General features: G+C 33.0%; 1 protein-coding gene across 1 annotated transcript in view; it reads right to left on the bottom strand.

The window, feature by feature from the left end:
• Positions 1-19,793, bottom strand: part of DGKB (diacylglycerol kinase beta) — a 551,422-nt gene that overhangs the window by 271,903 nt on the left and 259,726 nt on the right. The window contains exon 20 of the mRNA XM_023532508.1: positions 119-183. Coding sequence (XP_023388276.1) covers positions 119-183 — 65 coding nt within the window. The remainder of the gene's footprint in view (positions 1-118; positions 184-19,793) is intronic.

Here is a 19,793-nt window from a genome sequence, read left to right as displayed (position 1 = left end):
TTCCTTAATACTTACATACCAAGCTTTACTCAGTCATTTAATACAGCGTAGTGATCCTTTTTATAACATAATTTATCAACAGTAACCAGCATTATAATTTTGTCATTTGTTATCTTACCTACTATTGAATTTCTCTGGATGTTTTTCTCTCATGATGTGGAATCTGTGTGCAATGGAGGCATCCTAGGAGAGAAATAGAATAGAAAAATGGAACATTTTATGATCCTATTATCTTGTAGAAATAAAAATTAAAAGAGAAAATATTAATGGATAATATATTTAAATTAACATTTTTCTTAACAGTATCATCGCCAAGAAGATGTTCCAAAATCGGGCAAAAATGGGTAATCCACATAAATCTTGTGCAATTGTGATTTATGTTGCCATTTTATCATTGGTCACTTGTCATATTTACTTCTAGGAATTGATTTCTCTTTAATTTATATATCTCCTTTAATAAATGGTTTTGGCCTCAAGCTCAAAGTAAGTTTAAGATAGTACATACGAGCATAAATGTCAAAAAGTAGTTGAAAATATTGTCATATAAGAGTTGGAAGGATGGCCTAAGTGGAGAAATGATCAGATAGAGAAGCTCCTCATTCTTTGAGATTAATTATGGTAAACAAACAAACAAACAAACAACAACAACAACAACAGCATGAGTGTACATATCTAGTAAAGATAAGTATAGTGCATGACTTCTAAGTTTACTAAGAGTGTCTTGGATGTGTAATTATTAACTGTTTGTTCCACAAGCAACTTTCTGACATATATATCTTATCTTACTTCATGGAGAAAAACAACAAAGAGAAAAATTTATTTTTGGACTACTGGTGGAAAGTGTATCTAGATTCTGAGACACAAATTGAACAAGTTCAGATGGACGTTTCTTCCTTTTAGGAAATCCATTCAGTTTCCATGAGACAGAATCACACTCAATATGTGAGACTAGGGGAAGACTGAGATTCTAGCTTTTCAAGCATAAACAGTTCTTGTTGACTTTAATGATTAATCATTCCAATGAGAAACTAATATATTTACCAGTCATCTCAATAGAAACGGGGGTATTGTTGTGATTAACTGTTAATTTTGTTTCATAGTGGAGATAAAAGAATAAGAAAAACCAAACACAAAGGAAATAAAAAAGTTGTGTAATTGAGAGAATCTCAAAAGCACTAATCAAGGATTAAAAGTCTAATGAATGAAATGAAAAGACTAATGTGCTTACTCATGCATAACAAAGCATGAGGCACAACAAGAGAGGGACCAATGCCCACTGCAGATGGCTGACACAGTGGCTTTTCCCTACAAGAAAGAGCTGTGATAGAAGTACATTTTTGTTCTGCACACCTTATCCTCTAAAAATTGTGGAGCAATTGAATTAATTCACAAGTGAAAAGAACACAAAGGTATAAATAGGTATGTATAGAAACAACATTTATAAAAAAAAAAAAGTTACCAAAAAACAATAACAAAACCTCTACGGTTTCATATTCTAAGATATAACTTTGTTATATATACATGGTCAACTTCCTGGTTTGCTTAGAAGCAGGAATATCAAGATGTTTCACTTTTACTGGTCTGATTGTTCTCAAACCCAATCACAGAGTTTCCTCTTTTTTTAATTCTCACTAATAAGTCATAATTAACCTATTTTAGAATGTGATGTTTTCTTGTTGTGGTCTGAAATTATAGAAAAAATCTGAGTTGGGCTATTTATGATATATCAGGCAGCTTGATCATTTTATTACTTTTTAAAAGTCATTTATTTTTACTTTAACCTTAATCTGGTTCAAAATCAATATAGAATACCTTATAATTGAATGCATACAACCAGTAGACCAGTAAAACAAAAGCAACGGAATATTAATTGAGTACTAGGAATGAATAATCAATATTGGTTATCCATAGGGAGATTAACATTGAACTTACTTCTGCTTGAATTATTTGCCTCTGCTAATTTAGAGAACTGAGACTTTTAAAAATAAACTGTGTAATATAATTTGCTTTACAAGCATATATTTTTACAATAACAAATCTCTTCCTTTCCAAAGGAACAGAAACAGGAGATGGAGAAGGTAAAGAAAAGAGAGGGGTAGAGGAAGAGGGAGAGAGGAGAGGAGAGGAAGAGGAAGAAGAGAGAAAATCAAAAGAAGACCATTTAAGTAGACTGGACTATAACTGAGTAAACTCCTAGAAATATAGAACACCAAATAGCCAAAGATAAACTTAATGTTAGCTCTACCTCCAAGATACTTGGGCAACGGATCATACAGTAAAGAGAGAAGGAAAATAAAGACTACTGAGGAAAACTGGCATGCCTTTTCCTTGTGTTAAATGGGTTCCATCACAAAGAGAGAGTTGGCATTGCTGACTACAGGATTGATAAGGAACAATGGCAGCAGGTGTTCATTTGGATGAGAATTCAGACCAAATTCCCACGGGACTCTGTCTCTTTGGCATAACCCCAAGAGGCTTGAAAGAGAACTGTCAAATGCTGTAAACTTATCCAGCAGCCATATTTTAGGATTCTCTAAAAAGAGACCAAATAATAGAAAGCTAAAATAGTGGGGTTTTTTTTCATCTAAATGTTACCCATTCTATCTCTATGTATTGCAATTTTTAGGAAACAGAAGTTAAATCAGCATCTCTTGCACAACCTAGAATAGACGGACTTTGAATTCAGACAGGTTTCACTGCCAAGACTCGTGACTTTGAACAAATTACTTATTTAATGTGTCACAGCTTCCTTATCTTTTAAGGAGGATACTGAAACCCCTCTATAGTATTGTGTTAAAGGTATTTTAAGATTATTCTGAATAGCAATTGAAAGAGTGTTATCTGTAGTTGGGTTGTTCATTATTTTATATCCATACCAAAATTTTATAGAAAGAGGAGATGCTAAAACATAAATTGCATAATTTTGAAATATGTACTTATTGACTCTCAAATTGGTTTTATTATTTCCTAAACTTATAAACTACTTTAATTTTAAATAAATTAAAAAATAAAATCTAAGAAATAAAAATAAAATATATCCGTCTTTATTAAAGCAAACTAAATTTAAGTCTCATTATTTTGATTTTGTAAGCAGCAAAAAGTGAGTAATTTTTCTTGATAGATTTCAACACATTCATATGTACATATTCATATACATGTATGTGTGTATATAACTCAATAATAATAAGAGCTAACATTATTTCATTAAAATTGATATATAGTATCATCTTTAAGTAATCTTAAAGGCTAAGGCTATACTGTTAAGTATGGAAGACCTTGCACAGCACAACCTTCAGTGCTCAATGTGTGGAGCTGCTTACACTGAATGACTCCAGGCTGCTATGTTGTGGTGTGTTTTAGTTTTCTTAGGATTTTCTATTCCTAGGAAAAGTGTTTCTTTATTTGAAAAATGGAAATAGCCCATATCTACCTCCCCAGGTTACTACTAATTAAATATTTCTGGTGAGGATATTTGTAAATCATAACAGTACACAAAAAAAGAAAAGTATTACTACATTATTACATTATTACATTGCCTGAGTACTAGGCAAATGAATACTAGTCTACAAGTAACATGTCACAGAACAAATTGATGGCACCTTAACACAGAACCAATCAACTTCTTTAAGTATCACCTGACTAGAAAATATTTACAAAAAAGATTTAGTTAAGATGATCACAGGCCTAGAATACTTTACAAATTCTGCCAGTATCTGTTGAATGGTGTAGGGTTCGAATGTGTGTGTTTGTGTGTGTGTGTGTGTGTGTGTGTGTGTGTGTGTGTGTGTGTGTGTGTGTGCTTACTTCCTGTAGAAGAAGTCTTATCTCATAGTTTGCAGCCTTCTTTTCCAGTTTCAAAAGAAAAGTGTAAATGGACTTAAATACTAAAGTATTTATTTATTACAATCTCTAAACTTGTCTGAGATTTTGAATTCAGAAAAACCAAGGCAACATCATATGCCTTTAACAGCTCTTTTCACAGTAAATTAGATACTTGATTGTGTTTTAGTTTCTGGAAATCCTAAGCATTTTGCTAATATCTATTATTTTCAGTCATCAAGCTATCTTTTTTTAGTTAAAACAAAAAGGTTGCATACATCAATCATATTTATGTCCGAGGTTAATTCGGTCATTACAATATTCATTTAATCTGATAAAAAGCTGCAAATGTATTCAGTCCTTTGATGTAATTTCAGCAAATCTGCAAAGAAAATCTTGTCATCTTTGAATACCCAGTGGTTGAAATGTGATAGCAGTTTCCATAATATCTCGAACTAGGCGTAATTCTTGCATTTGCAAAATAAATCTAAGTCAACACTTGGTGTGATATTACCAGTGATTTAAATTGGGATTGAGAATATGCCCAATGTGGTATGATTGCAACAAGTAAACTGAAGTGAGATAAGGGGAGGGAGGAAGTAGTGAAACAGGTAGGAGTGGTGCTGAGGTGGGCACAAAGGAAAAAGGAAATGAGATTTAGAAAACAAAATAAGTTCTATGTACTGTCTGTAAGTAAGAATTGGAGGAGATCTCAAAGGTGAGGGTGGAAATAAGACTGCATGTGAGATGGGTGGGGTAGGATCTCTTGGAGGATAACACTGGGGCAAGAAAATGAATAGTTTATTAGAGCCAAAAATAATTTTCATGGAAAAAGTATGAAAGTAAGGCTCTCCATAAAACATTCATGAAGTCAATGAATGCCAGTAGTGCTGATGATGCACATAGCCAAAACATAAACCAGAATATATGTCTATATGTAAATAGTTTACAGTCACATAGTCTACTGCCTAGAAAGACTATCTCTTAAGAATTGCTTCCAAAACAACTCTAGCTTTATTACAGGAAAGATTTCCAAATATGACTATATCTGAAAAACAATTGATAATAATAGTTTAGTTGATGTCATTAAGATATTTCACAGTGACAGCATATGCACTATTTATATGCTCCATCTTAAAGGAGAAATTCACTGAAGAGTACTGCATTATACATTTCATTCTCCTGTCCTCTCTCCCACTCCTGTTCCTCTACCTTCTCCTTCCTATATATCTGTCTTCATTCTCTGCCTTCCTAAACAAACATATAGGGAAGTCCCTTCGGAAGATTTCATCTTTTTTTCCTACAAAACATTTCTTTCCTAGAACTATATACCTACCAAAGGTATTTTGGTTCTAAAATAAAATTAGGCTGTGTCAGACGTTGCTTATTACCTTCCTAATATCTATTTCCCTCCTGGTTTTAACCAACCGAATTCTCATTTCATTTGGGTGGCCATGTATCCAGCTAACAAGCAAGCAAACAAACAAATCCTAAATTCCTTGGGTTTCTTTGTAACTAGGAATGGTGATCTAGATATAGTTCCTTTCCACTTTCCATCTTTTTCCACCACCACTACCTTACTCATAGAAATATGGAGGTAATTCCTAAGAGGTAGAACAGATAACTTGAAAACATGAGGATAAAAGCCATTACTGAAAAATGCATGGAGATTAAAAAAAGGAACCTGGTCTTTTAAAACATCTTGATGGCCATAGTCGCTTTGAACTGACTTCCTCCAGATGTCCTATTAACTGAAAAAGAAGCCCCCGACTTGTAACTTTGTTATTGCTCCACGCAGCCAAATACTATCTTAACCGAAACACAGGTGATCACTTCCAAGCATTTCATTCTTCTGAAAACATAAAGATAGAATGTCTGTAAATTTTGTTACGGTGATTTCTGAGAATTATTTCACTCAATTATTTGCCTTTATAGTTAAAATTACAAATCCTTATATTTTAAAAAGAAAATATCTATCTCGGTTTAAGGGACTTCCCTAAGGTTATGCAGCTCGCCAGAAGGGCGGCTAGCTTTATACTTTTGTCTTCCAATCCATGACACAGGGTGTGATTTCCTTACTTATCCCAACAATATGGATAGTTCACTTGATGTTCATGTTAATAAAGAATAATAAGATTTGTGTTTATTATTTTTTTTAAGAATAAACATAAATTTAACTATGCTTCCTTATAATCACAGTCCTTAAAATAAAATTGGTAAGTCAGTAGCTTGATCATAATCAAAGATCCCTAATTTATCTAACTGAAGTTAGAAGAATGTGAACCCCAAATCCCTCAGTAAAAATACCTCATGTCTCAGTGCTACCAAGAACATCATACAAAGTGACCACAGAAGTCCCACATTGCTTTAAAGAGGGAAAGGGCTATGACATCATCCTCATGAATGAATAATATTGGAGACTGAATTTGCAAAACACTTCAGAGATAAAATTACTTTGCTTCTCAATGTATTATAAAACTTAAGATCTATTCCGTATCAAAATATATATATATATATATGGAAGGTGCTCCTGTTAGTCTGCTTTTACTATCTCCAAACAAGGCTGCAATTAGTCTGTTATGGACCTTCCTGTGGACAGCAGAGAAAGGAGTGATCCTGTCAACAGGTTTTAGGTACTGGAGGAAGGAGCAGTCTTGCTGGAGAGGGAGGAGGGAGCCACAGTCTGGGGCAGAGGTGCCAGTTCTGGTTGAGAGCCCTGAGGGCAAATCCATAAATAACAATAAAAGAATATATAGCAAACATTGCGTTAGATTACACAGAAGCACAGAAGTAATGAATATTAGAGACATTACTGTAATCTCTGCCTCCCAATCCTATGAAGTGATCCTGGGAAGTCCATAACGAGAGTGGTAATAAAATCTTAAAGTCCTAAATATCATCCACATGCCTTTCTTGAGCCATTATTAAACATGATTCAGTACTGTATGTTCTAAAGAAAATGTGTCATAGTGACAAATTGTTAAGACATATAACCCTTAAACCTCATAAATGTATACAATTCTATCTGTGAAAGAACTCGAACTGTTAACACACAAAGACTCACAACTTCCCCCTCCTCTGTCCACTTAATTTTTCTCTTTTCTGTGTGCTGCAAAAAGAAAGTTCAGATGACTTTTGGACTGTTTTTCTGGAGAAAAAGTTCTGTAAGAAAAAGAAGTACACTTCTCACATGAGGTATCTACAGGAGTCAAATTCACAGAATCAAAGAGTGGAATGGTGATTGTCAGGGCCTAGGGAGAGGGGGAAATGGGGAGTTACTAATCCAAGGGCATAAAGTTTCAGTCCGACAAGATGGATAAACTCTAGAGATTTGCTATACAACATTATACTTATAGTCAATAATATTTTATACAGTTAAAATATTAGAGGGTAGATCTCATGTTGGTGTTCTTTCCACACAAAATAAAAAGAAAACCACGATCCCCAGAGAGCTACTTACTGAAAGGGAATATAATTTTTCTGGGACATACCTTGTGAGACCATGTCATCAAAAAAGAGAAAAGATCAAGATGACAATATAATGGAAGGGAGACAAGTGAGATCTTCTGAAATTGGAGAGTTTAGAGATGCTAGAGATTGGAAATGGACTGACTATTAACATGCGTAGTTGTGTTCGAGGGAAATATGAATATGGAAGAAAAATTCTGTTTGGGTCATCCTTTAAATTCAGCTCTGCTTCAGAATAGGACTTCAGAAGTACTTTTTTTTTTTATAAACAGTTCAGTTATTTTATTTTGATGTTTAAAATAATTTGAAATATTTAAAACTGTTATTCTGTGAAACCTTCCTTCTGTGAACATTTATTTTTCATCATGAAATTTCCTAGAAGAAACGAATATAAGAAGATTCTCCTTAGAATAGAATTTAGTATTTATAACTTGATGATTTTGGAAGTGCTAATCAAACCTCCTCTTGACAAATGTATAGGCCAACTGCCTGAGCTGAAAGTACTTTTTCAGAGTTGTTCTAGACCTAATGTCTTTCCAGGCCTGATCTTTGATTGACGGTATCTTACTGGCTTCTAATTTGGGTTTGGAATCTGCTGAAGTCCTCAACATGTTTGTGGCCAATAGTGTTTCACAGAGACATTAGCTTTATGGACATATTAGACTTTCTCATTCCTCCCTCTCTCCCTCTCTCTCTCTCATTCTCTCTCTCTCTCTCTCACACACACACACACACACACACACACACACACGCACACACATACACAGCTAACCAAGGAACTTTCCAACATCCTACTACCAAACCTAATGTAAAATGTTTTCAAACATACCCTGTTCTCCCCTCTGTTACAAGAGAAGTATCCTTCTATTTTAAGACCATTCCTCAGACCTGTGTTTGGAGGGTTCCTATCCTTTCTCAATCTCTCAGGAACCACAATACATCAGGAATTTATATCCTTCCTCTTCCACACTTCATCTTCTCCCTCTCTATGGGCTCTTTCTTCTTAATATCAGAATTGCTTAGGTATCAATAACGTACACCAAAAAAAATCCCTTAACCTCCTGTGCCTGCAAAATGCTGGCTCTTGCCTTTTCACCTTTTACCCAGACTTCTTACAGATACTGACTAGAATGTCTAACTTCACTTCCGTGCTTCCTCTTACTCTCTAACCTACTGCACTCTGCCTTTCAACTTCACCACTTAAAATTACTGTCTAGGTTTTCTCTCTTTGCTTCTTCTACTCTCACTCCCTATCCTACTGTAGTCTGAAGTATAATTTATCACACCATTATAAACTGCATCCTTGACCTCTTGACAATTGACTCAATTTTTCTTCCTTCCTTCTTTCCTTCCTTTTTTCCTTCCTTCCTTTCTTCTTTCTTTCCTTTTCTTCCTTCCTCCCTCTCTTCCTTCCTTCTAATATTCTCTTGCCTTGACTTGGATCAGACCGATTTCTGGTTTTCCTCCTACTTTGCAGGTCTTAATTTACTTGGCAAGCTACTTTTCCTCTGCCTGTCTCTTCAGTAATGACCTTCATTGGGATTCTTCTTTATACTATTTTTTCCAATTCAAACACAAGTGGGTTTGAAAAGGCAAGGCTGTAATCATGTTAGAGAGATGAGACTCGATTCTAAAACAAGAAACCACAGAAATATTTTAAACGGGACATTATTTGCATTTTAGAGCAAACACTTCGATACTGTATAGATGATTTATTTGTTGGGCTCCATATTGGAGAGATATAAAATAACTGCAGAATTAGAACAGTAGTAGCACATACGTATGGAAAGGAAGGTACTTGTTCATAAAATATTTAAAAGGTAAATACTGTCCTTTTTGACTGGGCATTGGCTGAGTGGCAAAAGGGAGGAAAGGATCAGAGATGACTACTCTCTGGTTTGACTTGGGTATTGGATTATTATGGTGCCTCCAACTGAGATAGAAAAAGAAGACAAAGTTCAGCAGAGATGACAAAGTCTTCTTTGGTCACACTGAAGCTTTTTGCTTGTTCAATTTTTTCTTAAAATTTAACAACTAGTTTTTAAAAATGCACATAATGAATAAGTAGACTCAACTGTGTCACCTAAATTCATATTTTTAAACAAGTACATTTGTATGGTCTCCACAAGTCCAGTCCCCACAATGAGAAGTTGAGTTTTAGTCCTTTAACATTTCCTGGTGAGCCTTGACTTTGATTGAATAGTGATTGTTTATAAAAAGTATATACACATACATGAAGAATAATTGCCTTCATCCAAATGTATGGTAAAATATGTCATTTGACTACAATCACTATGTCTTTGAAAGGCTGAATGGCTAAAAGCCTACTTAAAGTTATTTCTGGAAACTATGAACTTATATTCAAATATAATTATGTGATGGTGTGTGCTAACATCTTTCAAATAATCAAGCAAATAGTGAAATACATCGATGGTTAATGAGACTAGTAAAGAGACTGTTACCTAGAAAATATTTAAAAAATATTAGAATCTCAAATAAAAACTTATGTGCTATTTTACTGTAATACTAACAAAGTCGTTTCTTTTAAGAATTTATCTTCCCTTTGAAAATAGCCAATAATCAATATTTGGATAAAAATTTTCAATGAAATAGATAAACAAATTTATGGAATGTTTACATGTGATGATGAATAATTTAGATTTTGGCACTGCATTATTCTATTAACGTTGATTCTTATTTTATTTGATTAGGTTAAATAAACAACCATTTAATATTTCATAGGAAAAAAAATCAAACAAACTAGCAATTTGGAATTAAATAGTCCTTATTTGAATCCTTTCTCTGTCACTTGTTAGTAGTGGGACTCTGGGGAAACTGTTTCCTCTATTTGAGGTAAGGAATGGTAAGGAATAAGAAAATAGTTTGGTGAAAAATTCAAATTAATACCTGCAATATAGAAGATATTGAAAATCAGTGGTAATTATTTCCCTTTCATTGTATTTGGATTTGCTAATGTAAAACTTGTCACTGCAAATTTATTGTGTCAAATTTTGACTTCATAAGTGAAGATATTTTAAAATACATGTATTATCTTTTAAATATATCAATTAAAAACAGTCTTCACTTGCAATTTGCATACAATATACTGATCTAAGTTAAAAAACCAATATTTTCTTTACTAAAGTAATTCATATGTGAAAATTTATTGGTTTTGTCCCTGGATTTCCTTATCTTTCCAGAAAGTTTTAATAATAAGCATTTTAAAATGTGCCATATATTTGTTTGAATACCTTTGTTGAGTGATATTGAGATTGATATTGGTACCTATTTCATTGACAGTTTTGATGCAAGATCAAAGATATTAAAAATTTCACAGCATGGGAAAAATGACTCCAATTAGTGAACTCTGAAGTCTTTCTTGGAATTGTTCTCTTGATCCTTGAAATAATTAGCACTGCCCTCCACTTCTTCAAAACTCACAATCTTAAAATCTCTCCATTTTTGGTTATATCCTTCTAAAGCGCTTAACTATTCTGATAAAATCTAGATCACTCTCTGCGGCCTTGACTGCTCTCTTCATACTGAATTCCATGTTTCCAAACCCATGTTTTATATTGCCATGCAAGTGGCATGCTCAGAATTCAAACTCAACATCATCTTGTCCTCCAAAGTGGATCCTCTTCTTAAAATTGTTATTCCCATCATTGATCCCATCATCCTACTCCTAGCTCCTTGGGTTCAGAATTCAAGTTATTGCTCATTCTTCACTTTTCTCTCAGAGAGTTCAAAACCAGTCCTGTCAATCTATGTGTAGCTTTTTATTCCTATAGCTCTTGCCTTGGTCCACGTTTGATCACATCCCACCTAAACTGCTATAAGGGTACACCAAGTGATTTTCCTTCTAATTATCTGACACACTAATGCAATCCATCATTTAAACATCAAAGTTCCAAATCCGAGCCTTAGCTTTAGAGGCTTCCATCCTCTGCTCACTCTACCATTCAAAATGTATCTGCCTCTAGAACTCTATTCAAATATTTGAAATTTAAACCTACTAGGTATATATCTACTTCCACAGTTTGTCTGTTTCCAATTAATGAATATTTAAATTTATTATCCCATTATAAAGTAATTTCACAAACACAAAACTGTTTTTAGTACTCCATGTAATTACCGATCCTATAAAATTAAGATACATGGGTCACTGAAAAAGTAACAGGTACCAAGAAATTTAAATCATTTTTATATTTTGCATTCAATAGCAAGAAAAATCATAACAATAAATTTACTTATTTATGGTTTATGGAAATAAAAGTTAAACTTGAAGAGTTGAAAAAATAAAAAGGAATTTAATTATACTGTTTGTATGTTTTAATAAACAGTAATAACCACAGTCAAATTTTGCAAAAGATAAAATTATTTATGTATACTTATATAAACATAACTATTTTTCAATACATCTATTTTGAAAGTTTAACCAATGCAAACTTTAACAGGCATATTTTCCTAGTGCTACTATCTCTGATAAAATAGTTTTATATTAATATTTTTAGAAAAATGGTTCTATGATTAGGCACAAAATAAATGTTCAGGTATGTTTATTTAAACTTTATAAGATAAAAATAGTTTTATGTTCCATATTGCTATTTGAAGACTTAAAAGAAGAGATAGTAACTCTTGATAGGTCATTGGATAATAATACTTAAAGCCTTTGGGACATGACTTACCATGAAGAATTCTCATATAAAAAACTATTACTTTTAACTCAAAGAAGAAAAAAAATTCTTCGCAGAATTTCCTATCATGTATATTTTGGAACAATAGAAATGTGACCTTAATCAAATGCCATAGTCTAATACAAGATCTATAAATATATGAATGGACAAAATATTCCATGTTATTTTGTCATCAACATATTAGTTTAAATATTTTAAGGCCTTTGAAAGTTTACAATGCATGAAAATGTTCTTCAACTAAAATTATAAAGTCCCTTTGCTTAGAGCAGATGCATAACTAAAATGTATTGTCTTATGGAAGTTAGAGTATATTTTCTATTACATTAATTTAGCATTTTATCTCATTAAGTATTTATCATTTTATCTTATATGTCAATGTAGTATTTTATTTAGCGTTTTATAAAATGATCAGAGTTTAGGTCCCTAACTCAAATGTGTCAACGGCTTGAGACAATCTATATCTAATACTTGGAATAAAACGGTTTTATGCTAATCTTAATTGAGGACACCACTATCTAAAATTACTGCTTTTGCAAATATAAGAATATAAATTCAATCTAAACTTTGGTTCATCTCTCTTTTGAAATATGTAACATTTATAAAAATGGTTTTCACTTAAGAATTACAACCACCTTAAATGAGTCTCACAAACAAAATATTATGAGGCACCTTGGATTGAAATGTTTTGTTAGGCAAACCATCACTGACTCTCTGACATCAAATATGCAAAGTGAATAAAAGGATGAAAGTGCTTATGACTTTTTAAAAGATATTCAAAATGATACATTTGTAAAATACTACTTTGCTTTCATGATTTAGTTAAATCCTTTTATGTATGTCAAATTGTATGTCACCCTTTTCCTCTAATGTGAAATGAAAAAAAAAAAGACACAAAGTTAGTATTTAGGACTACCAATGTTTTCAAGCCTAGTGGATATATGTGATATGGCTTCATGATAAACAGCTATCTTACTGGTTCAAAAAACAAAAAGTTCGAGAAAGGCAAGAGTATTAAGGGGTAGTTTAAGTCAAATTTGATAGTATTATTGATATCTATCACCATTAAATTATTAAACACTAAAAATATTTTTTTCATATTTCAAGTTGATCCATGAGTCTCTAAATGTCGTCACCACTAATTAGTGGCACCATGGAATTCAGAAACAAATCCTTCCTGAAGTACACAATGGAAAATACTTTAATAAGTGAATACCCAAGACTCTATAATACTGTTACACAAAGAGAACTATAATAATGGTCAACACATAGCTTTTTAAAAATGTACTATTTGTCACTAAATGCACAGCCATTATAACAAGAAACCTTTTGTGCTTTAAAAGGGTATGTTTCTCTCAGTAAAATATTTATGCTTTTTAGAAATTACCAGACTATATAGCTCATCCACAACAATTTCACTGTTATTGCATAAAATTGTAAATTATTTCTTTTAAATTATTAATGCAATGGAAAAAAGAATTTTTTTAGGCTCATAGTCTTTTAAAAGGACAGCATAATAGATGAAACAAACTAAGATGACAATTTCAGCATTTAAAATCTACACAAGATAATTCAAACAAATGTTATGACATTTAAGATAATGAAACCCTTCATTTATTCTACTATCTGGTATGAGTTTTATTTCACATATAAGGAGTCAGAACAGATGTCCAAATATTGTAATGCCAAAAGAAAGTTAGGGCATATCTTGATTAATACCCTCAGAGAAGCTTGTAGTGTCTCTTTAAAACTGGCACGCCTTATCTCAAAACAAATATTCAAAATACATTCTAGAAAATATAGCTAGGCAAAGCACTCCCGAGACAAAAAGAAAACAATAAAGCTCAGTATAACCCTTTTAGCAATGTGAGTTGCATATTATTGACAGACCATTCATTGCAATCAGCAAATGATTAATTGCAAATTTGTTGCTAAATTGACCACAAAAGAAAAAAAAAAAAAAAGACACAAGCTTCAGGCTACAGTTAAAGAGGAAAAACTTATGTTAAAAATGATTGGAGACTTTTTGTAATGAATTAATTCAAATCAATATGCTTGTTGACTACACATTGGAATAATGACTTCCTTAAATAGCAAAGGTCCTCATTATTGTAGACATTCAAATTAATATTTAACCTACTGACTTGCATTTTAAAAATTATTGAAGTACCACTTTTTGCCTTACCTTTAACAAATAGATAGTCCATGTTTTATCAAACATGTGCATAAGATTTGTTTTTTATTTCAAATGTAGATTGCAGAAATAATGGCCATATGGTCAAATTTATAATAACTGCCTGAAGCAATTTGTTCTTGAATTTTTTAAGATAAAACTCAGTGGCATATTAAAAATACTAAAGGTGATAAGATAGTATAATGGATGAGTATTTGTTTCTTAGTTACAAATGGCTGTTATTTCTTTGCAAATATAGCACCTTTTAGGAGTTCTTTTATTCGGAACACAGTGATTCAAGGAAAAAAAAGAATCGTGAAGTGGTATATTATACAGATACTTTGTTCAAAATGAGCATTTTCAAACTAACTTTCAAAATAATTTCCTGAATAAATATTTATTGAGCACCTTACAACATGCCAAATATTGAGCTAGGTTCCAAGTTGACAAATCAAATAAAACATATCCTGTGCTTAGGAAAATCATAATCCTTGTCAATCTCTTCTTCCTTGTCTTATATTTCTTTGAACCTTACTTGGGATACATCAGTGATAAAGAAAAAAGGATAATACTCTGAAGTTCTTGAAAACAGAAGCGATTTTCTTTTTTGCAATAAAACTGAAAGTAGGTGAGAGTAGCATTGCTTCAGATATTATAATTACTATTAAAATTATGTTGGTGATTATGCAGTCCTATTTTCAGATAGGGTATCAAAAATCAATATACCTAATAGGAATGTATTTCTAAAACTATGTGTGGGTGCTTCAAGATGTAGATTGTACAAGGCGGGAGAGTGGTAAGAAAAGTGAACATGTTTAATTTTCAACACTCGCCCTCCATTATACTTGAGGGAAAATTACTTCAAACTCTGAATTCCATTCTCCACATCACAGAAAGTATCTTCCTTGGTCAACTCTATGCTCCTGAGTTCATCAAACAGGTCATTTAACAGAATGTGTCACTATATTCTTCAGTACCCATCCAGTCAGGCACAAGTGAGTGTAAAGAGCCTCAGCTACATAACCTAAAGAACAGCAAAAGACCCAGAGCTAGTAGGCAAGAACTAAAACTTGACTAGATCACCTGGAAGAATAATAACTTTTGATCTGGATATTACTATACATATAGTTGAGCAAACTGAGGTTTGACGATGTTGGGTAAATTGTGCAAAATTGCAAAACCAATATCTGGTTACAACTAATATTCAAATCCAGTTCAACTGCCTCCCTCTGCTCAAGGAGATGGCAAGTCATCTTATATACACAAAGTCACCAAATGCTGAAAGAACTGTTGTACATCACCAGGAGGCACTCAAAGGAGGACAACTGATATTCTAAAACTACTAAAATTCACATTTAAAGTTTTGTTGTACATTTAACTTTATTAATAAAAACAGACATTTAATATGTCTTTACTTATTTTAGATTTTTATGTCCATTTGTATTGAGTTAATTCTTATAGTTTAAAAATATATGGGGAAATAATCACTTTTTATTCTATCTGAAGGGTTTAAACTTAGTTGAGGAATATATTTCATTACAAAAGGTATATAATTTATTTCTACTCCTTAATTTGTGAAAGTATTTTTTAAAGCAAACAAACATTGTCTTATTGAAGCAAATTTGCCACTTTACGCATTCTCCTTAATAGCATTTGTTAAAGATGCTTACCTTGCTTAAATGTCTTTAAATCTCATTAAAATATATTCACAAACTTAAGTGTACCATTTTTTTTTAATTGCTCCCCTAAGGATACATTAATATAGCCAACTTAACACACGGTATTATAAAATCATAGAACTACAAATTTAAAAAAAAACATACACAAGCCATGGAATTTTAAAAACGTGAACATTTTTTGGATATTCAAGCTTAGAGATTCAGAGAAATAAGTGTTAGTGCTGAACCAAGAGTAGAACAGAAGTCTTTTACATTAAAATGTAAGCATCCTTCTTCTTTTAAGATAAATCATACAAATTTAAGTCTATTGAAAATAATTTCAGGGAATCACCATTTTGTTGTTCTTTTTGCTGCAAAATGTGTACCACTCTATCAGTGACTATTAGGATTTATCCATAGGCACTTGTCAGCCTTTTTGCTAGCAAGGACAAATAGGACTTAACTAATTTGGATTGCGGAATGAGAAAATATTCATTCTAATAGACTGAAAATGTCAGAAATACTAATTACTTCGTATAGCAATATAGTAGTTTACTTGTTTGCCTTAAACTTACTAATCGCTCTCGTGTGGGAAGTACATTACAATTGGTAGAAAAGGGGAGGGATCACTGGAAGATGGAGGTAGAACAGCGGGTTTGAAGAGGAAGAAAAGACATTGTGTTTAAACATGAAGGGCTTTGAGAATATGAAGGAAGAGTTCTAATTTGTTTTGGACAATCCAGCACTTATCACGAGTTCTTGAACAGAGGGAAGAAAGGGGTATTTGTTAGAGATGGGTCTCATTCTAAAAAGATAGCTGTAATTCTTTTTTGGAGAGCTTACACTATTACTACATAAAGGTTTTTACACAGATTTCTGAAGTGGTAAGACACAGCAAATAATGCCCCAAATACAGTCATGCTCAAATTTATTTTCTGTCCTTTTTACTGTTTTTTGTCCAAGAATATAGTTCAGTTTATTTTGGGTTAGCATCTAGGAGCTATTTGAGGCACAGAATTATCAACTTTGGTGGGAAGCAAGGCTTTATTTGATCTAAATATATATATGCACATATATATATTAGTTCCATTTTTTAGTATGTTTTTCTCATTTGGAACTCTTCACAAGAAAGATGGGTGAGCTTTTTGCCATCATAACCTATACAGACATCATTTTTATTGGCTATCAATATCGACTATAAAATATTTATTTTAGTTTGACTTATCTGTCTTCTTGGTTCTGTAACTGTCTCCCTCAAGCCGAGCCCTCTCTTTTAACTGCCATCACCCCCCCCTCCCCGGCCTCCGCCTTTTGGGTCTAGTTGAATCTCGGCTTCTTTAATCTGTTTATTCTACTGTAACACAAGTCACTTAAGGCCCTAATCATAAGACAATCAGTTTTCAATATGTTCTTAAATCAATAACTTGTGACCCATCACTCAAAAATCTTAGGGAAACTATAGATAACATCTTAACATAATGCCTTTGTTCTTACTCAGAGAATAAAAGTAATGAAAAAGATCATGAGGTGCTGACTGCAGGTTCACTTTGCAGAAAAGAATGAGAATCGAGCTCACCTCAGCATACATGCTTAAGGACTCAGGTTTAAGACTAAGATTTTTGTTAAGACATTAAAAATGTTTAAGGTCCCACCTAGTAGGGCTTCTAAGGCTCTTAAGAGTACATGTTATAGACTCTATTAAGGTCTTTTAGATGCTTATAGGGTATTTAAGAATCTTAATGGCATTGTCCCAAGTTAGTCAACCCAAGTTAGAGAGAAGTCTTTATCAGGAAGAGATATATGGGTAGCCTGCTGTCTTACGGAACAGATTTATAATTTGACGCATAGAAAGCATGCAGTTTTTAAAGGAACTCTTCTAGTTGGGCTGAATGAGACACAGAATACAAAATGAAATGAGGTTGTTGAAGCCCCAATCTACTATGGGAAGGTAGCAGGCTGAGGAAACTGTTTAACAGAAAACATAGCTGTCCTTTTCTGTACAAATAAAGAAAAACAAACAAACAATAACTCAGAAAAGCAGAACAAAGAGCTCAGAAAATCATCTCCAGGATGCTGAACTGGGTATTGAACAAGAAACTGGCAGTACATGCTCTGCTGGATTTCAGAATGAACCACTGACCTCTTTGTACCTTGCATTCCCTCACCTTTTGAATGAGAGTGTCAATTGATGTTAACCCCATGCCATTTTATGTTGGGTGTGTATAAGGGATGTAGATAACTTGTCTCTTTAGTTAATAGGTCTCAAAATAAATCATATTCAAAAAGTCATATCTGAGGTTCACTTAGGAACCTCATCTATACCTGGAACTGATTGAAATAAGGTTCTAGACTTTGAGCTGATGCCATAACGGGATAAGGCTTTTGGGGATGTTGGGAGATGGTTAGTATATTTTGCATATGACATGGCCATAAATTTAGGGGGCAAGAGGGTCAATGTAGTAGCTTGTCACAGTACTGGCTGTAATTAATTCTATCCTTATCTGTTCACACATCGTATCCCAGGAAAAGACGCAGTCTATTACTTTTTTCTTGAATCTGGGCTTGACTAACAGAATGCAGTGAAAGTGATATTCTATGTCTTATAGTTTCCACTTGTGTCCTTGGAAAGTTTGTTGGTGAAATGTCTGTTTGGGGGCGAGTTGGCCTCCATGTAAGAAACCCAAATAACCTGAGACCTCCATGCTGTGAGAATACAGAGAGGCCTTCTCATCAGGGAGAAAAAGAGAAAAGACAAGCAGAACGAAGGTACCAGACATGTGAGTGAAGAAACTATTTTGGATATAGATCCTCCAGGCCCAGCTGCCAGAGTGAATGTCCATGAAGCAGAGATAAATCACCCACTGATCACATTCCCAATGTCTGCCTTACAAAATTATAAGCAAAACAAAATGGTTGCTTAAGACATTACATGATCAAGTGGTTTGTTACACAGCAATAAATAACTCTTAAGTAAGCAATATACACCTATACTGTCATTTCGGTATTCATTTATGATTCTGAAATATTTTTGGTAATACTTATTTTTCTGGTACTAAAATGTTATTTACAAAAGTTGGAGCATTAAATATAATGGACAGAAATATAAAGATCACAAATTTTGACATTCGATTGACGAATTAGGTTTAGATTATCTTGGGTTTTATAATTCGTTAAAACTCCTAGGGCTATGTAGCCCTTGAAAATATGATATAATCTATACCACCACTGCCATCACAGTGCATCCCGACTGCAAAACCTCTCTTGCTTCTTGCATTAATCATTCAAAGCCCAGCACAATTTCTACTGTCTGAAAACTCTTACCCGGTATTCTATCAGATTTCCTTTCTCCTTCACCCAAGAGCTTTCTAATACCTTCAGTTTGAACTCTTTCCAAAATTCCCTTCAAGGATTGGTTTACTTATAGAAAACTGAAATCAATGAAAGCACCACTAGACAGCTTAACATTTGAAAAGCTTTGCTCTGTCCTTTGACTTTTTACTTTCACTCCAGTAATTATATTCTTGTCTTTTTTCCCCTTGTGATTATATGCCTCTCTAGGATCTAATTTATGTGACTATATGTTGTGGTGAGTCCTTGCTTTAGAAACATCTGTATGCCTGTACCTCTGCCATTTTTTTTTTTTTTTTTTGCTGCTCAATTTTACACACACACATACAAAGTTCTTATGTACTTCAACATCTATATAAGACCTGCTTGATATTGTTCTTTGAAAGAGATGTGTTGGGTAAGACATGCTTATTACAATCATTTCCAAAATTCAGCTCTACATTTGTGTGACTATCTCTCCAGGAACTGATTAATTCTTGTCTATCATGTTATGCTGAAAAGGAGATTGTGGCTTTAACAAATTGCTTTCTCTCGCCTATAACACTGTAAGGATTACTTACATAATGTATTTTTTCACATATTTTGAATTTATATCATAATCTATATTTTGACTCATTTTTATTTCGGTGCTAA

The sequence above is a fragment of the Pteropus vampyrus genome, unplaced genomic scaffold (genome assembly GCF_000151845.1).
Source record: "Pteropus vampyrus isolate Shadow unplaced genomic scaffold, Pvam_2.0 Scaffold4, whole genome shotgun sequence".
In the NCBI taxonomy this organism is placed as follows: Eukaryota; Metazoa; Chordata; class Mammalia; order Chiroptera; family Pteropodidae; genus Pteropus; species Pteropus vampyrus.
The sequence above is the reverse complement of the archived record's forward strand: the minus strand, read 5'-3'. Positions and strand labels throughout refer to the sequence as shown.